General features: G+C 36.1%; 1 protein-coding gene across 9 annotated transcripts in view; it reads right to left on the reverse strand.

The window, feature by feature from the left end:
* Positions 1 to 7,002: 7,002 nt before the first annotated feature.
* Positions 7,003 to 20,266, reverse strand: part of LOC131152774 (uncharacterized) — a 75,286-nt gene continuing 62,022 nt past the window's right edge. For 2 of the 9 annotated variants that reach the window (XM_058104624.1, XM_058104623.1), the window contains 11 exons: positions 19,946 to 20,079; positions 19,762 to 19,818; positions 19,618 to 19,680; positions 19,454 to 19,522; positions 19,200 to 19,292; positions 9,350 to 9,454; positions 9,202 to 9,279; positions 8,623 to 8,748; positions 7,800 to 7,905; positions 7,421 to 7,565; positions 7,003 to 7,337 (listed from right to left, as the gene is read on the reverse strand). In XM_058104624.1, coding sequence (XP_057960607.1) covers positions 7,154 to 7,337; positions 7,421 to 7,565; positions 7,800 to 7,905; positions 8,623 to 8,748; positions 9,202 to 9,279; positions 9,350 to 9,454; positions 19,200 to 19,292; positions 19,454 to 19,522; positions 19,618 to 19,680; positions 19,762 to 19,818; positions 19,946 to 20,079 — 1,160 coding nt within the window. In that variant the 3' untranslated portion in view covers positions 7,003 to 7,153. Of the gene's footprint in view, positions 7,566 to 7,799; positions 7,909 to 8,622; positions 8,749 to 9,201; positions 9,280 to 9,349; positions 9,455 to 19,199; positions 19,293 to 19,453; positions 19,523 to 19,617; positions 19,681 to 19,761; positions 19,819 to 19,945; positions 20,080 to 20,266 lie in introns of all 9 variants that reach the window. The other 7 variants (XM_058104628.1, XM_058104625.1, XM_058104626.1 and 4 more) reach the window with 7 other exon arrangements.

The following is a 20,266-nucleotide window of genomic DNA, read 5'->3' on the forward strand; positions in this document are numbered from 1 at the left end:
TCGAACAGAGCACAGCCCTTTCAATGACATCAAAATAGAAACAACAAAGACAAACTTGGAACAAAAGACATTAGAATTGTTTGCATTAGAAAACAGAATATCTACCAAACTGGGAGGAAAAAAAAAAAAGGAAAACAGAACATACACACAGAGGAGTCTGCATTGTTTACTGGTCCGTATGAAACACAATTCATGGTTGTTCCAAGGATGGGACTGATACAGTTTCAGATAACCACTTCAATTTACATTTTCAACTTGTCTCAGAAACAGATGTAATGGTTAAAACAATAAACTCAAAATAACGAGAGAGAGAGAGAGAGAGAGAGAGAGAGAGAGAGAGAGAGAGAGAGAGAGAATAGCAGAGAATAGCAACAAAAAACAAGAGTAAACATGTAACTTGATTAATTGACCATGTTCAGATACATTTAACAGATGGGCTGCATTTTCTAGTCAGGGCAAAGGAATTACCAATTTCCCAATTTTTCAGCACTAGCTTTAAGGTTTCAAATGTGAAGTTGTGTATCAAAAACCAAAAAGAAAGGGAAAAATAATGTGCCAAAAGAAAAAAGCTATAGGCAGCTGATTTGCCTTACCATCAACAGATCACTCTGGGCAAGCACGATGCAGTAGCTCATTCCTTGGAAATCCTAGATAACATGAATACAGAGCGAATTTATAGCTGAAGTTGACCTTCATGTATATCTCTGCTAAATTATAACCAAAACTGAATCCTTGAGGCTTGCATCACAGGAAGAGGAAGTTGGCTTTAGGAAAATAATTGATCATCTTTACAAATAGCAACTAATATTTCAGAAGACACTCAACATATAGTAACATTTCTAATCTGAAATAGAAAGGATAGGGAAGAATTGTGTGACTTAATGTTTCAAAAAAGTTGCAAGAACTGGTAGGAAGGCATTTACTGTAAAAAAGTAAGCAACCTGCTAATAGCCAAGCTCAAACTGAGCTTCCGTATACTTGTTCAAGGTTCTTCATTAAAGCATCAATTGGGTTTGGGTCGAGCTAGGCTGAGCTGAGCTATGTCAAAGCCTATTGGTTAAATTTTTTTAATAAAACTTTAGAGGTCAAGTCAACCTTAAACTAAGCTTGAATATACTTATTCACGTGAGTTTGAAACTTGTTGACCTTATTGGTCATACCCGGTTTTGATTATGACAAATACTCAGATATTTAATGTCTATCAAGTTTATGTGCAAGTTCATATTTGCAAAATCACTTGATGGCATTAGAAGACTTAAAGACTAAAGACCTAGAAGACTCATTTTTGTTGTAATTTATATTACGCTTTATCTGGGTCTGTAATAGTAATATAGGAAAAGGTTTATAATAATCCACATATCATGCATGTTGGAACTACAAGCTCAAAGGTCTTAGAACAACCCTAAGTCCCTACACATCACTTAGAAATCGAGAGACCTTATGGTTGACTGACACCAGGTTTTTTAGGCTAAGTTAAAATGTCTAAAACCTTAGAAAGACCTTAGGTCCTTGCACCACATAAGATGTCCCCAAAAATCACATATATTATCAAGGGAATTGATTGAAGTAAAACTGGACTTATAGGGATAAATCAGTGAGGCTTTGGGCAACCGAACCGTTGTGTTCAAAACACTTCAAGCGACCGAATCTTTGACCAGTCAGAATGTTGACTTGGTTTCGGGCGACCGAACCAAAGTGACCGTAGTATCCCCGGTCCACCGAACCATAATTCTGACTTTTCCCACCAACTAGGCAGCCCGAACGTAATGTTCAAAAATGTCTCAGGCTACCGAACTCAGGACCAGGCGACCGAACTGCGAATAGAATGGAAATCGCCTTTGGTCAGCAAACCAAACCATGACTTCAAGCATCCGAACTTCAAAATTAACTTTTTCTATTGTGTAAGTTCGGGCGACCGAACCATGGGTCAGGCGCCCAAAACTCTCAGGTTGGCTATTTTTTTACCACGATTAAGAGGGGTTAAATAAGTTTAATTTTCTTAAATATTTTTAAAATAATTTTAATAATACCCTACATATCCCCAACAGTCATAATTCTTCTCATCTCTATATATAGGGTCTCATTTGCAAGATTAAGAAGAGATTAGGGATTTTGATTAGCTAAATTTCCTCTGAATTTTTAAGAGCTATTTCTCCACATCCAAACCCTAATACTCCTCACTTTTACTATTTCCTTGCAAAATCTTTTTTAGTGAGTATATCTTGAGAGATCCTACAAAGCCATAACTCTCATTGTGTTTAGTTGTGTGATTGATTTTTGATTGAGAGTTCAGCATAAAGTTTTTCCCCCCGGTTTAATTAATAATCTTTGAGTGGGGAAAACTTGGTAGCTTTATGAGTATTAGCATTTGTATTGCAAGACTTCTAAGCTTATATTTTGATTTGTGAAGCAAAATATTTTTACAAGCTTTCACTACAAATATCTCTTGTGCTTTGATATTGAGAAAATATTTTTGAGATATTTTGTTACTCTTGGTAGAAATCTTTGAAACCATGAATTGTGATTCAAATATACATTTATACACTGTTTCAAAGATTAGCTTGATTGTACACTCTTGTGCTTGATTGAATATTGATATAAGATTGGGTGTTTAGCACATGTATTGCACTGAGCTTATAGTTCCTATCTTTCTGAGGTGCATTGATTAGTGCTTGTGCGTATTGGTACAAATCTGCTTGTGTTTAGAAGTACTTCATTTGTATGCAAAAATTGTATTGATTGTTGTATTCCAGGCGTGGGTCTAAAGAGGGAGATTAACCCTGGTGAATAGTCCCAAATTGGAAATCTAGGCGCACCATCTTGGTAAGGTGTAGTTGTAGGTTAAGGTCAGCCCTGTTAATTGATCTAATTGTAATAAGTGCCGCTCCACCCGTTAAGTAAGCAATAGTGGTAATCCTCGGGCTTGCGAGCTGAGGCAGGAACATAGGTAGTATTAGCCGAACCCTGATAATATATCGTGTATGCAATTTACATTTTCGCAATTTATTTACCGCACGTGTATGTCTTATTGTGAATGATTGGGTTTATAATTGCATAGACAGATCCTAGGTTGCGTAATACTGCTGATCTGGTTTAACCTAGGTGGCAGAAGTTTTAAATACCCAATTCACCCCCCTCTTCGAATTGCACTAAAGTCAACAAAACTGAGCTTCGGTTAATTTTAATTTAAAAATAAGCTAATTTGATAAACTTATGACACATGGACATCCTTTTATCATACTGTGACAGTAACTTCTGTCTTCTGAGAATGAAAGAGTTTGCAACTCCTCTTTTAGATGCAAACTCATGTCTTTCAGATCTTGGTACTAAAGGATTATGGTTAGGCTCGTCAAATTGGTAATCATGGAATTGGGGAAAGAATAAAAATTGAAGATCAAAACAGAGTCGGATTAAGTGGATTGCAAATTGACATCTTTATCTCTACTACTCTTATTTAAGCCTTCAAATAGTTCCACCAGCAAGCTTTTAGAAGGACCTTACCCGAGGTTATAAATGAGCCCAACAAGCAAATATATGAATGGTTCATGAGCATAAATACGAGAGTTCAACCTTGTTCTAGGCCACTTTTGGCTTGACTCACTTAACAAACAAGCCTAAAAAATAGACTTGGAAATTCCTCATTTATGCAAATGAATGAGCCAAACAAGCCCTTGCTGAGCTGAGCTACCAAGCTACCCAAAAATGGCTTGATTCATTTGCAGCCCCATGCCTACCAAAACAATGTACCCTTCATGATTATTAATTTTTCTTAGAGATGCTGCATACATTTTCAGAAACAAGATAAGATTGTGTTTTAGAAACCAAGAGCTGAGGTTCAGGGCACCAATTGTAAAGTAAAATACAATGTCTAATGTCTATATCAACTTGCCAAACAGGTGGATCATCAGACAAGCAGAAAGTTCAAGGGCTTTATTCCTAAAATACTTTTTTAGAAGGTTGGGATGAGCGAGGGCATACACTTATTAATTAGTTTGAGAAGCCAGGGCATGTTGACCCTATTACAGATGAAAGTGTAAGCAAAATAGTTTAGACACCACCCCCCCCCCCCCCCCCAATAATGGTTGTGATATTCAATTCCAGCTCAATCTCTCCCCCATGTAGTGATTGATGATGTAGAAGATCAAACTGCAAATATCACAAAAAGTAGGGATCTAGCACAGTTGTCAATAGAAGGTCATAAATTATGCCTTGTTAATAGCTATTAATCTAGACTATATATACTTTCATAAATAGGAGAGGAGATTTAGCTTACCATGTATAGCTTCCTAAAATCACTCTATGTAAATTAGCTCGCTTACCATATATAGCTTCCTAAGATCACTTTGTGTAATTAATATGTATAGATTTAAGTTTCCTTGTATAACTAGCAGTCTTGCCTATATAATGAAAGATCTTCTCAAAAGAGAGGACAATTCGAACCATTCTGTTATGGTATCAGAGCCATTCTCTAAAAAATCTCAGTCCTAGTTTTTTCAATCATAGCCTCAATACTTATGGAGAAGTCAAATAATGTTTGTGTCAGATTCACTGGCAAAAGTTATGCTGCTTTGGAGTTTCAATTGGAGTGGGGACATACAGATGGCAACAGCAAAGGGGAATCTACTGCGGAAAGGTCTATGGCCGACAAGGCAGCTTGGGATGCCAAAGATAATCAAATCATGTCCTGGATTCTTGGTTCTACGGAGGCACTCTTATTCTGATCGAGTCGTAATCTCGCCATTGTTCGAGACTCTTGCAGCCGTCACAGTTGTCATCTTCGTTGTCTTCGTCTTCGTTTTCAAACTCTTACAGCCGTCATCTTCGTCTTCTTCAACAAATCTTCATCTTCTTTTACAGTTCTTCTGGTTCTCTCTAATTCTGATTGATTCGTAACCTTCATTTACAATGAAGGCTCTCACACGACAATGACATAATTTTCTTACAAATAAATTGACGCTTATGGATAAGCCTCATCAATTTGAGGTGGATGTCAATAGAAGGCCATAAATTATGCCTTGTTAATAGCTTACTAATCTATGCTGTATATACTTTCATAAATAGGAGAGGAGAGGAAATTTAGCTTACCATGTATAGCTTCCTAAAACCACTAGGTACGGCCTTTTTTTTAAAATTTAAGTTTCCTTGTATAACTGGCAATCTTGCCTATATAAGGAAAGACCTTCTCAAAAGAGAGGACAATTTGAACCATTCTATTAATAGAGTGGAGACCTATCTCTTCATCTAGCAAAGAAAGTGTGTGCAGTGACAAATGCACTGGCTTTGAGATATAAAACTAATATGTGGCCTAATTACTTGCCCACTTCATTCACAGAAAAAAAATTCCCCTTGCAGAGTAATTAAGCATGGCCACAGCGTTATGACAATGAAATGCCCATTGCTTTAGTTCTTTAAACCAATAATTGACCTTATTACATAGCAACAAGCGCAGCAACTGCTAATCAGTAGCAACGAGCAGCTGAAAAAAATATACTTAATTGTAAAAAGAAAAGAGAAGAAAAGGTAAAGCTTGATATACATTTTTAGCCCACAACCTATCAGGTTAAGATTTTTGGTAAGGTGTTTGCTTAACATGGTATGAGAGGTCCTGGGTTTTAGTCTTTTTGCTCGTGTTTATTATGTGGAAGTTAAAAATAATCTTATTCCTTGAAATGGGTGTTGTTTATCATTTGTTTATCTCTCCAAGTGCAATCAGGTTGCACATGTGGCGGTGTCAAAGCTTGATATATATTGTTAGCTCACCACCTAATAGCTTAAGCTTTTAGGTAAAGTGATTGCTTAACAAAAAAAGAACAATGTTAAACAACTAATCAAACTACAAAGATTTTTATGCAAAATTACAATGAATGTCCAACCAAATCCTAATTCTATTTAGAATTAGTATATGAAGATGCCATCAAAAGGATGAATATAAATAGATTCAGAAAAATAGAAGCCATAATAGAGGGGAAACCCAGTTCCATTTGATTAATTTTTTAATAAGGAGAACAGAAGCCATACTGAAGCACCACTGTCAGAAATTGAACTATTGCTCTTTTCAAATTATATATCATGCTGCCTAGCTCCAAAACGAGAGCATTCCTGCAAAATGAAAATAAAAAATGAACATCTAAACCAGTATCCAAACTTGAAATCTTGGAAACAGAGAGGAAGTAGGAAACTGAAAGAAGATGAGGTAGACAGACAAACGTTGGAGGAAAGGAGATGAGGAATGAAGATGAAGAAAGACATGGCAAGTGAGAGCTGGTGGTGGAGGCCGAGCCTTGGGGATAGAGTTGATGACATTATTCAGGTTTTGCTGCAGGTACCTACTGCTGCTGTTGTCATGGCTGGGAAAAAAGAACAAGCAAGTCTGCAAAAGAATGGAGAACTCACCTCTGCATTATTGTTCAAAGCTGCTCCCCTACCCCCCTCTTAAAACAAAAAATAAAAATAAAAAATAAAAATAAAAAATAAAAAACAATTACAGCTATTGTTTATTCAGTGCAAGATAGTTAGAACCCACCTACGCCACACTGGCTTTTGATTTTGAGGGACTAGTAACAGGACCAATGCGTGCCAGGTGAGGTGGAATGGCATTGAATGCGAGAAAGTCAGGGGCACATCTTGCTCCTGCTGCTGATTGAGTGCTCAGAGTGCACCAGTTAAGTACTCAGAAAGGGCTTTCTAGGTTAATTATAGAGAGGAGGAGCTCCAACGATATGAGAAAGGAGGGAGAGAAACTGATTTCTGGTAGGCATTTTCTTTTACTTTTTGAAGCTTTGTCATGTTCCTGTTCAGTTAAGCCTGATTTTCAATGGGTCCCACCTGGGCCATGCCACATCAGCATGGTTTTACAGTGAGGCAAAACACCAGGGTACATAATGAATCAACACAACACTCCATAAATCTAAAAGTCATATCAAAGAGTTGGCTATTTTTTCCCGGGAAGCCAGTCACCAAACAGATCAAAAAATACTTCCTAGAAGAATAAACAAATAAAACTTTCCTTCAATTCAACAATGTCATTCCAAAAGAATGTGCATCCATAATTTATGACAAGAAGAAAATAAACTCATACATCATTACCCCAAAATTTGCTACAAATAGAGATTTCTACCCATATACAGATGCTCTAGCATCACACAAGTCTTTTTTAAACAAAAAAATAAAAAATAAAAATAACAATAAAAATAAAAATAAAACTCAAGTCCAATGAAAAGTTGATCCGCAAGTCCCAACAACTCCAACTCAGCTGCATGGTTTGAACAACTAGTGTTGAAGTAATAAAAAATTTGAGCCTTTGGTGTTTTTTCTCATTGCCATTCCCGGGGACCTGCCTTCAATTTTAAATCACAGAAAAAACCCCTAACAATATCAGGTCCAAGATTTCCAAGCTTTAAGCATTTTATTCGCAGCATACCTAGCAGCATTAACACAACCAACAGCCAGTAGACCAGAAACAGCCTGCCTCACACTCGAACCCATAACCTTCTGCCTCAGGACTTTCTGCATGCATTGAGCGGCCTCTTCTCTAGAGTTGATCATAACTTCAAACATGGTCCGACCTGCATTTGCAGCATAACATTAATGTGGTCTATTCCACTTGGATAGATCATTGAATAGACGCCCCCATTTGGATGCTTGGATGTGGTATTTTAACTCTATTTTTCCAAATACACTTTAGAATGCATTTAAGTTGAGGGTTCAGGTGAAGAAACAAATAAATATAAAACCTGAGCTATGCTTTAAAAGCCAGCGTTTCTTATCAATCCACTTTGTAGAGAAGTTCATGTGCATACCAGATTGATTCCGTATTCTGTTTTCTCCCAGTTTCAGCCCCATTTGATTTCTGATAGTTGACGGAAGAGAAGCAACAAGGGAGCGAACTGATGATAAACTACAATCCTGCTATTGAGAGGTTGAAATTATCAAATCTTTTGGGGCCAACTGTAAAAATTATCATGCCATAAAAAGGCATTTACGGTTTTTGGCTTTCTAGGTAATGAGGAATTCACTTAGTAATTTTTGTTTAGACATATAAATGCGTACAATTGCAAGAGCAGTGAAGCAAAGAATGCTGATAAACTCGACACTAAATTTCGTAACTTCCAAAAACTCAATATAGCTGAAGTACCTTGTTCAGCCTCATGGAACAAACGTAATAGCATGATATTTACACGCAGATAATAATGCAAAAATATTTATTAATAATGAGTTCACTAATACAACATTAGCTCCTATACTCATAAAAAATGTGCAATTGCTTCATGGCCATGAAGGAAAGGCTAAACAAGTGTTAAAATTGGGAATGTAACTAGTTTTGTAGAGAAAAATGTGAGTGTATTTTGAAGCCATCATGCACATACATTGACACTGATTTCCAGTTAATGGTCATACAGGAAAAGAGTACTGCAGTCTTTTGGGGTTCGCCCTTCCTCGGACCCTGCATACGCCGGAGCTTTGTGCACTGGGCTCCCCCCCCCCCCCCTCCTTTTTTTTTTTCTTTTTTTACCATATAAAGGTTACAGGTTCAAACTAAGATTGAAATCTACAGATCCCTTGTGTTTGGAGGACATGTGATAAAAGCATCTTTGTGTGAAGCACACAGAGATCCAGACAGACCTGATATATATTTTCCTGGTCACCCCCTGACGAGAATCTTATCAAATCTCTAGTTTCATACTCCGTCAGAACTGGCTTATACATCTTTTGGAATGAACAAAACTGACCCTGAACAATCTTTTTCACCTGGAAGATGAATAGATAATATTAAAGAACATATGTAATAAGAAATGATGTGAACCATTAACATGCTTAGGCTAAGAAAATGGTCTATCAGATGTGTCATCAATAACATCTCTAATGCACAACAATATAAAATGGCAAGATAAAGCATGTTAGAGAATGAGGGTAAGAGATGTCAAGACAACACGAACCGTTCTGTTAGAATAGTTGAAATTGTCCCAAGTCAAATTTTAAAGGCACACTGGACTTGTAATCTATTTTATTGGTCACTTACAGTATATATAGCAACATAGTTCGTACAGTTAGAAGCTCACAGGATTGATCAAGGATCTGAATCTCTATGTGTAAAACCAACCAGTGACTCCATTAAATCCACAACTTACAAGCAAAATATCAAAAACAATTTAAGTAATTCAGACCTATTCAAGCTACAAGCAATTTTTTCTTTAAGCTTACCTTATTTTTGTCCTCTGCAAATAGCATCCGCAAGTCACCCATGTATGACAGGCCACAAATTCTGGCATATAGATCTTCCTGCAAGACAATAGATTGAAGAAAAAATTCTAATGGTCTAAAATGACTCAGCAGTGAAGAAAATGCAAACCTCGGTGAATTTAGATGGCAAGAGAAGGAGAGCAGCAGATGTTGCAGCCCTCAAATTAACGAAATTCACATTTCCCACATCCAAAGTATCCACAAGAATATGAACCTGGAGGGGAAGAAAAGCATGCTTAGATCCCTCTTGAGGCTAAATATGTGAGCATCAAACAACCACATTTGTGCACAGCATATCACAAGTAACTGTGAAGGAAGAATAGGGAAAATATGAGCTGGGAATTGGATCAGGAAAGCCAAAACGATATGAACATGTAATGGCTTGCAGACTTAGTGAAGCAAGGCATCATAAAAATCATGAGCAAGAGTCTAAATTGCTGGTCACTGATGTAAATGACTTACTGTTCAGTGGTCTCTCTCTCTCTCTCTCTCTCTCTCTCTCTCACACACACACACACACACAAAAATGCATGTGAGTGCGTGCACACAAACATTTTTCATGTTGAAAAGTGTATTTCATTTCACAACAACATTGTTTGGGAATTCATAAACACAGACAAAAAAGAGCTTCAAAGCCCTCATTATTTCCAATCATGGTTGTTGCTAGACTCTGTTTGTCCTCCTCATGCCTTTCTTCATGTTTTTAACTGCAAAAGCCTTGGCAAGAACCCCCTTTTTAGCCCAGCAGGGACCTAGCTAGTCACCTCTTACTCTGCGGATTCTAAGAAGGCGGCATAATCCTTACCCATTTCATTTCTTTTTCTAGTTGCTCAGTCCCTGCTTAGGGTCATAAAGGGTTTGGAAATAAAAGTTCCCCTACAAGGTGGGGTTGGATAATGGCACTATGCCCCAAACACTTCCATAGGGCACAGACCTCATTGTAATGCCCCTTTAAGCACTTCAAATTCTGTGGATGGTGTAGCTACTGGAACTAAAAGAGTTTGGGCTGTAGTAATCATATCAAAATATTATTTTGGTAAGGTTTTTTTTTGTTTTTTTACATGACAAAATATTTTTTTGGTAACCATGTCAACATTCAGATATTTATCAAACTGAAATGAAGAAGAAGAACAAGAAGAAATCAGTGTCTAGGTTATTGTCTACTTCAACTAAAAAGTACTACTAAAGATGGTGATATCCTTGCAGCAATCCAAGAAGGACCTACATTCGGTGGCCAAGTCAACCAAATACCGGGTGGGTTCTGTCTAAGATTAAATCATTCATTTTGTCTTCTTGCACATGCTAACTCCATAGATGTAATTATGTAAACGAATGAAATATCAGATTGTTGCAAACAATTATACCAGTCAAAGTTGTTAGAATCCTAAGAATCGTATTTGAATTTTACGATTTGCATCAATTTCACACCAACTTTGACTCTTACTAGAGAACCACAAAACAAAATTGTTGAATCTATCTTTTAAAGCTTGATATATATTGTTGGTCCACAATCTAACAACTTAAACTTTTAGGTAAAGTGGTAATCTAACATCATATCAAAGCCGGTTACCAAGAGGTCCTGGGTTCTAGTCTTGTTGCCCATGTTTATTGTGTGATGTTCAAAAAATTATTGTATTCCCTACTAAAAAAAAAAAGGAAACGAAGGGCATCCCCAGGCCACAAGGCTTAGGGGGAGGGTCCTCACAGTGTACGTAGCCTTACTCCTACTTTTATGTAGAGAGGTTGTTTCTTTGGACTTGAACCCATGACAAACTGGTCACAAAGGAGCAACCTTACCTGCCATCACTTGGAATGGGTGTTATTTATTGCTTGTTTATCTCTCCACGTGCTATCGGGCTACATGTGCAGGGGGTGTTAAAGCTTGATATACATTGTTGGCCTACAATGAAACAGCTTAAACTTTTAGGTAAAGTGGTAATCTAAGACTATCAATTCATCCCCTAAATCATAATTGATGCAAATCAATTGATTCACATGATTCTGAACCAATTTTATCTAGTCATGTTGACTGGTTCAAAGCCCCAACCCTGTCAAAAACAACCTCTTTTGCTGCTTTTTTCACAATTGCCTTCCATTCCTTCTTTAGAAAAAGAGGAGAAAACATAACTTTAAGTCTTCTGTTGCCTCACAAAACAATTCTTCACTCTTGCAGTGTTCTGCCATTAAGAAGAAGGGGAAGAACACTGGATCGACTAAAGTGGTACTCACATTTCACTTATAGTTAAGATATAAATCATCATCTTTTTAGTCGCTTGTTCAAATATTTATCTGTTTTTTTTAAAAAAATTTGTTTTTTTTTTTTTTGCATTTTTAATTAGATTATCCATGCGGTATTTTTTTTTGAATTGTTGATAAGCACTAAAAGTTCATTTATTATTATTTTTATTGATTTCTTTCCTTAAATAACATAAAGTTTAGTTTTTTACTAATTTTTCTGAACTCCATTGCTTTTTATTGTTTAGAGAAAGCATACACATGAAATATGATTGCTTTTTATTACTAAAATTTAAACGTATTTCATTATTTTGTGGTATGTATTTTGCTATATGCTTGTCATTTGGTATCAATTTTTGAAATTTCGTACTCAATTTGGTTCTCGATTCAAGATCCCTTAAATTGGGATTTTGATTCATGATTTGAATCTCAATTTGACAACTATAATCACCCATAAACCCATAGTGCAGGAAAAGGACATAAGCCTATGAATTCAGCTGTCAAGTCAATTGTCACAGTGTCACTTTCTTAAGCCCATGGATTAAATCCAGTGTTGTATTCCAGTTCAAGACCATATATCTATTAGTCATTGCCAACCAACATATTACCATAAGGTGCATATTGGATTAACTTCAATGTTGCAGTACAAGTAAAGACCATAAGCATTCCATCATGGTTGATTTACTGATCAAATCTTTTCTGGAGGAGTCTACCTCATTTGCTGTTAGACCATGTTCCAAACAAAACAATTAAATAAGGCAGCTCAAGGAGGAACAGGTTTCAGGGTTCCATCATGATTAGCCAGTGTTACTAAGTGGAATTGCCTTTAAACCATATCTAAGGCTCTGTCAAGGTATTTCTAGCATACTAGTTTATAACCTGTGCAGTTTGCAACCTATGATTTTTGTATAACATATTTTCTCTACAGTGAAATTGTAAACCCTAAAAAAGATAAACTTGAAAAAGATAAAATATATTGAAAAAATAGATACATGTGCTTTAACTCTGACCCTAAAAATACCAATACACAAATTAAAAAAAGTTCGACATTACTATCATTTGATTAATACTATAATTAGAGTTTAGTTAAACCAAAACAAAAACTAGATGCATATTACACATGCATGCATAGACATGAGCATTTTCGTGCTTATGCCCAAAAATATTATGCATACAGCGTACCAAATCCTGCTCTACCCTACCACCACGTCGAAAGGATATTAAATGTAGGTTTTAATCCTCATTCTATCTATGTTCTAATGATGTTATGCATCACATACAGCCATACTAATTTTCCTGCAATGAGTATTGATGACCAGGCACATTCAAGAATCTGTCTGTGACTGCTTTGATTAGACATGCTATCACCAATGAAAATGTTATTTTTGAACAGTGCTAATTGACCAATTACTACATATTTGTGGTATACAAAATTAGAATTTGGTTGCTAATTAGTCCTCTGTTCTAAATAGAATTGTTTCATAAAATATGTAAACTACAAGTATCTTTAGATGGGACACAACGTCGGGGAAGTGAAGCTTTTCAAGTGCAAAAAATTTTCAGTGCCTATTTGTTTAAGACATGAAAAGGCAACGCTTTGTGTGTGTGTGAGTGAGTGAAGTTTGTCAATAGCTAGTATTTATTTCATTATTTTTTAGGAAGATTAAAAAAAAAAAAAAATGAAAACATCATATGAAAATTAGACAACTGGCGAGGGACAATCTCTTCATCCCCCCTTTTGCAGTCAGATTGTGAAAATCTGAACCTCAAAATATTGCTTTCCATTGAATCAAAGTGAAAGAGGGGAGAGGCCTGCATTTATATTAGTGAATGCTTGAAGTTGCTTGCAAGGAAACCATGTCACTAGTTCTCATCTGCCACAACTGCATGTCTTTTTCTTGCCAACAACAAAGGAACTTTCCATGCATATAGAGAAAAATTGGGGAGAGAGAGACATATGGAGACAACACAGTTGCTGTGCGGAAAAAGAGAGCTGTGGGCAGAAGAACAAGCTGAGAGAGAGAGAGATGAAGATGACTGAATAAACAGGAAAAAAATTGAAAGCAAAGGAGAGAGACCCAAATTTATCTTGGACAATAGATTAATCAGAGGTGTTTTGGGGAACCACAATGGTGCAACTGTATCATTGTAGATTATCTAAATTTTAAATTACTTCATTGCGTATATATTGACACCAGATTTTGTCCAAGGTGACAATGGAAGGGATTTTAGCATGGTTGTTGACTTTTTGAGTCCGATCCCGTTTTGATAATGACAAAACACAATTATCTCATCTGTGCATTGAGCCTTTTTAGCAGTATCATTATTTAGCACGCACGGATGATACGAATGCTATGGAAGCCATGAGAAACTTGAAGCGCATACGACCTGACATATTCCATGAAATTAAAAGAGCAAAAGGATGAAGATACCTCAGATTTTCAGTTGTAATGTGTGCTTAGTCCCACTTGTATTTACATATTTCATAAAATATAATTGGGAGCTCAAATATGACCTTAGATTGACCATAGGACCTCCAAGTAACATGAAAAACCTTTTTCATAAAATGTCTAACTTATACAAATGTTTTAAAATGGTTTTGAAGTTAAAAGAAGGCTAAAACTAATTTTTACAAAGGGGTTAGTTGATTGGACAGCCGACCGTATAAAGGAGCATTTTTCTCAATCCATAACTTTTTATTCTAACAAGTGTTCAATATGAAAGTTGTGGGATTTTCTCTTAACTTTCTGTTGATACTAGGAATGTCCAATTTGGAATCATATAGTAGTTATGGCCAAAACACTAAAAGGTGTACGTAGCAGAAAAATTCCCTTCATGTTTCTTACGTCACATTGATGCCCATTTTTATTAATCCATAACTTCTTATCTTAAAATGTGTTCAACATAAAAGTTGTGGGATTTTCTCTTAACTTTCCGTTGACACCAAGAACGTCCAATTTGGAGTTCTATAGTAAAATTTATGTCCAAAACACTGAAGGTCGCTCTCGCAGAACGTCGATTCAGCGCGGATACGCGCGGAATTTTCTTGATTAAATTGATCCAATGGTCAAAACTTAACCTAAGGCCGAGAACACCTTTAAATATGACTTCTAAACCCTAGAGCATGAGTTTTTGCCTACCTTTTGAGAGTTTTGAACAGATTGCCAAACTTTTGCATACTTTGCCTACACTTTATCAAGTTCAAACACCTTTTGGGCATTCTCTCAGCTTCACAAAGGGCATTCACGCACACATCTTGATAGCACGTTTGATATTGAGGTTTGGTATACAAGGTTTTATATTTGGGCATTTAATCTTCATTGTAAAAGTTTTTCTTCTCTCATATTTTTATTTAATATTTTATTGAGAGAGCAAGAACCTTAAGTTTCATATTTTTGTTTGAAAAATCTTGTGGGAAAAGTTCATTTTAGGACTTTAAAAACTTTGAAGCATTCTTGATATTATTTTTATTCAAAAATTTAATATTCTTTTATTCATGCCAAAAGTCATTTGAGAAAACCCTAGATCTCCAATACATATTATTTGAAAAATAATTTTTTTGAGATATTTGCATTGGGTGTAGATCTTTGAGAAAATTTATCATACATATTTTTACATACAAAGATCATATATTTGATTATTATTGAAATCATCACATACATTCATTGAACTTCAAGTTATATCCTATGAATGTGTTTTGGGAATTTTATTGTACTCATTAGCTTGTTCAGAAGCATCTGAGTGCTCAGGAATTTTATCAATCTATTGTATTAACAGTTTGGGTTGTGAACCGGGGAGGAGGAAGTTGTGTCTCTTGTAAGCAGCGGAGTAGGAGGAAGTTACGCCTCTTGTAAGCAGCAGTTTGTAACGAGAAGCTCCGTTCGGGTTTAAGGAGCAGATTAGTGGAATCCTTGGGTGTTTTGCCCAAGGCGAGGACGTAAGCCGGTTTTGGCCGAACCTCGTTAAAAATTTGGTGTCTGCGCTCTCTCTCTATCCCTCTTTATATTTCCGCACTTATATTTATATTATACCAGCTGTGCATGCTTTAAATATTGGTATATATGAATATCTAGAATACGTGAGAATAATTGGGTAAATACTGAATTAATTGAGATATCCACTGATGAAATCAATTAAGTTGTATAATACTGAAATCGGTGTATATCCAAGTTTGTGTTTGTATGTTTGGGTTTTCAATTAAGGATTGAAGTACTAAAATATTTTTAAATACCCAATTCACCCCTCTCCTTTTAGGATTACACCTAAATTAACAATGGTGATCCCAAACAAGAAAACTAGGGAGAGGGGGAGGGGGGGAGACAAGGAAATAAATCAACAAACACATAAGACACAGAGTTCCCATCCTATTTTTTTAAAAGAAAAGGGAAAACAAAGAAAAACTTTTAAAGTCTACAAAATCAAAGATTAGGTTTGGAGTACATTTTTGCATAGAGAAGGTGGTTGACTAATTATCTCAATGATGGTTGACCAAGCAGCACCCCTATTGTCACCCGTTCTAAGAACAGTTATCGCAGTATGTGTGTGTGTGCCTCAAAAGAAAAGAAAAGAAAAGAAAGTGAAGGAAACAAAATCAAAAGACACCTTTTTGATCCTCAAACAATATAATTACTATCCAAGAGCACTCCAACGTGACTTCTAGAAGTGCAGAGTATTGTTCTAAAAGAGTTTGGCCTCAAAACCTTAACTTTTTAAAAATATGATTATGATGAAAAGAGTTGGTTTAAAAACAGTGGGTTGTGTTACCGATTTGAAAATTGGTTTTTTGAAAGAGATATCAAATTGTATTACCGACCTTTGAGAAAATGTGTTTAGAAAGAAATATTGGGTTGTATCACCAATTTAAAATGTCACTTTGGTGAAAATTCTAGAGTTTCATCATTGGACGCCTAATTCATAATCAAGAAGACTTTTGCAAACAATTTTTTTGGTTTTTCAAAAACATTTTATAGGTAGAGACTCCAAATTACTTAACAAGTATCCGATTAGGTATTCCTTGATTCATTTGATCTAATCCCGTTGATTGAGACCATGATCCCCCTTAATCGTATGATCTCCAAGAGTTAAAAAATCCCCACCATGCCTAGAGACAAAAGGAAGAAAACACTATATAGTAAGATCTTCCCCTTACATAATCATAAACCAAGGTTGCGTAATTGGATATGTTGGATTACACTAGCATTATAAGTTAAAGACATCTTTGTTGAAACATGTTTTCTGAATATAAACAATTTTACTTTTTGAGATTTTCACATTTTTTGAATTGTTAAAAGCAACAACAAAAGAGAGAATTAAATAACCTACAACAACATAAGCACGCATAAATTAGTTAACAAAAGCACTTGTTAAGACATAATCACATGAAATATAACAATATTCTAACACATGCTTGTATACTGATTAATAAATCACCAAATACACTAATAACATACACATAAGATCACATGACAATGATAATAACAACAGACATATCATCTCCCAATGTCACACATGCATATGAAATGTATTTGCACATACAAATCCCAGCCTACAAATTATTATTTCTCACCCCCACCCCCTCACATGCACTCACACAAATCCTCATACATGCATTCATACACTCAATGTCCCCACCAACCCATTCATGCCTCCATTCATATCATGCTTAGATGCATACATCCTAACCAAAACACATTCATCATTACCCATACCCATGTACTAGATCACATTCATGCAAACCCATACCTCAATAACTTATATGCATTATTACCTAAATGCATGCATATAGGCTTCTTACTCATGCATACAACTACAAGTATCAACACTCATGTCTTATGGGTATACAAAACTCATGACTACGCAGCCATACTCACATGCATGAGCATGCATCATTCATGCATAAACATACCATATTCATCATTCATGCATAAACACATCATATATTTGCATATATCAACATGGCAACTTATACATATTTAGATCAACTCACCCACATGCATACATGACATAAACCAATCATATACATGCACCATATTGACACTCTTAGTCTCCTACCCACATACATGCATTCATACACCAATATGCAAATGCTAACACATGCATTTATGAACATTCATCCATACACATCATGCAAATTAGGACATACACATGTCCCAGCCACAGACATGCAACAACATATATTCATACATTTTTCACACACAGACATGTATGGACCATGCACTACTCTACACACTGCCTACTCATGTTAATGCACAGAACACATACTCACACAAACGCACTCACATGTCACATGCATAGGAATTGCATGCATTCACACACGCTTATACACATAGATACACATGCACTACCACACCATACTGCTCACTCACATGTATGCATTTACATGCTACATATATGCATGCATTTACGTACACATTCACACGACATGACACATATACATGACATACTCTTACATACCATATGACATGCATACATACCAAAATGCATTTCTAAAATGCTCTTACATACCATATGGCATGCATACATACCCAAATACATTTCTAACATACATATGGATCTAATGCATTACAGTACTGCCATTCATGTATTCACACACTCCAGAAGCACAGGCATAAATCATGAAGAGAGAGAGAGAGAGAGAGAGAGAGAGAAGGAAATGGCTTACCTTCCTCGGGAGAAATGCCCCCCCCCCCCCCCCCCCGGGGAGCCCTCTGTTTTTGGGTTTTTAAAGACGAAGAAACACAATAATAATAATAATAAAAGACAACAAAAAAGGGGGGGCAATGACTTGGCTGAGCTGAGTCTGGACCTAGCCAGAGCTGGCTCAGCCAACGTTGGTCTGAGAAGGATGGACCACGGGAAAGAGAAGGCTCGAAGAGGTATTTGGGGGTTTGGAGAGGTCAAAGGGACAAGGGAGACAACAACAGGGGGCAGAGAACTGCGGCAAGCTGCTGGAAATCATGGTGGAAGATCCACCCATGACAGTGATCAAACACGGGAGGAAGAAGACAAGAAAGAAGCGTGCTCATGGACAGCACGAGCAAAAAAATTTTGATCACTGACCTTACAAAAAACAACGTTGTTTCGCTTTGTGTATGTGACCACCCCAAATATTTTTTTTATTAATTTTTATTTATTTTTAATTAATTTTTTGAAAAATTCTTAAATTTACCAAAATGAAGAAAATCTCAAACAGAATCCTAGGAAAATACCCAAAATTTTCAAAAAATCTAGAAAATAGCACTAAAGGGAAAAATTCCAAAAAACTAGAGGTTTTCTCAATTCTTGTGCAGAAAGGGAACTTTGTCAGACTGCTTGTAACTATTTCGAACCACTCCGGACCATTGGGGATGGTCAAAAATAGCCAAAAAAAAAGTAGAAATGCCTTGAATTAACAAGTAAAGAGAGGGAACTAGGGTTTTTCCAGTCTTGGTTTTTTGGATTAGGTTTTTCGATTATTCAGAAAAAATGGCCATCAACAATAGGCATAATCTCTCTTCATAGGAGAAACATGTAATGAAAAAAAAATGAAAAAGAAAAAGGATATATAAACCAAACAAAAACATAACTGTTTGGGGGGCCATACCAATTCATTCATATTCCCATTCTCATTGTATGTATATTTTATCAATATTAACAACATTATTTGCATCATGTCCCCAAAGAAAATTTAGAGACTACACATCCAAGAAAAAAGGACAAGACTAGCACAAAAAGATGAGACATACCGGTTTCTGCAGACGACCACTCAAGTAGAATGTCTCCCAACACATGATATCCTGGATCAAGTCATTCATTCTAACAACACCATACTTGAATAGCTGTCCAAAATTGCTTAGATATGAGCTATTATAATGAGATACTGCACTTAGAAAACAGAAATTCATCACATGCCAAAATATAGACCACTTTACTAATTCACAACAAATTGAATACACATGGTGCACAAGTGCAGCACATAAGTCATCCAAATGTTTGGTACCTTGTGGCCCAAAGAAACATACGAGTTAAAGTGTACTCCAGCGCCGATGTCATTTGCAACATCTGTAATCTAAGGTAGAGAAACAAACATATCAAACTAAAAAACAGTGTTATGCATGTGCACAAGCTTACATCAGTGAGAGAGAGATAGAGAGAGAGCCGCACCAGCCTTGCCCCACCGAGACGTAACACCAATGAAGCATAGTGATCTCTATTCATTTTCAAATTCTTGGTTGTACAATTAATAAAATTAGAAATAAATACATTTTCTCAGCATAAAGGAATTCGAAACAGCAATCCAAATCTTACCTTAGAATGCCATTTCATGGGATCCTTTACACCGAGAATGTAATCGATCATCTTTGACTACGAAACCAAAATCCAAATAAAAGAAATAAAAAAAGTAAAACAAACAGTTGAAAATGATTTATTAATTAAAATTGAGCATGCACCCAAAAATGAAAAAAAAAAAAAGTAAATGATGAAAAAAAACCTTGTCACAATTGTTGGGATGAAGGGATGAGCCATAAACACAACAGAACTCTACAGGGGGAAGAACTTTCAGCAAACTCGCAACTTCAGCTCCTTTCCCGTTCTCCATTCTACAGGTGTTACTAGGATGAGAACCTATAAGTTGAAAGAACAATCAGGTGACATGGATACCATGTGGCTTACACATTGTACATAAGCAGGCCTAGTGCCTGCACATAGACATAACAAAAATCTGGTAACTCCAAGAGATGGACTTTAATATGAAAATAGCATGGAAAACACTTGGTTGATAAAATCTATATTTGGAATTAAACAAGAGATC

This window comes from Malania oleifera, chromosome 4 (assembly GCF_029873635.1).
Source record: "Malania oleifera isolate guangnan ecotype guangnan chromosome 4, ASM2987363v1, whole genome shotgun sequence".
NCBI classification, from domain to species: Eukaryota; Viridiplantae; Streptophyta; class Magnoliopsida; order Santalales; family Ximeniaceae; genus Malania; species Malania oleifera.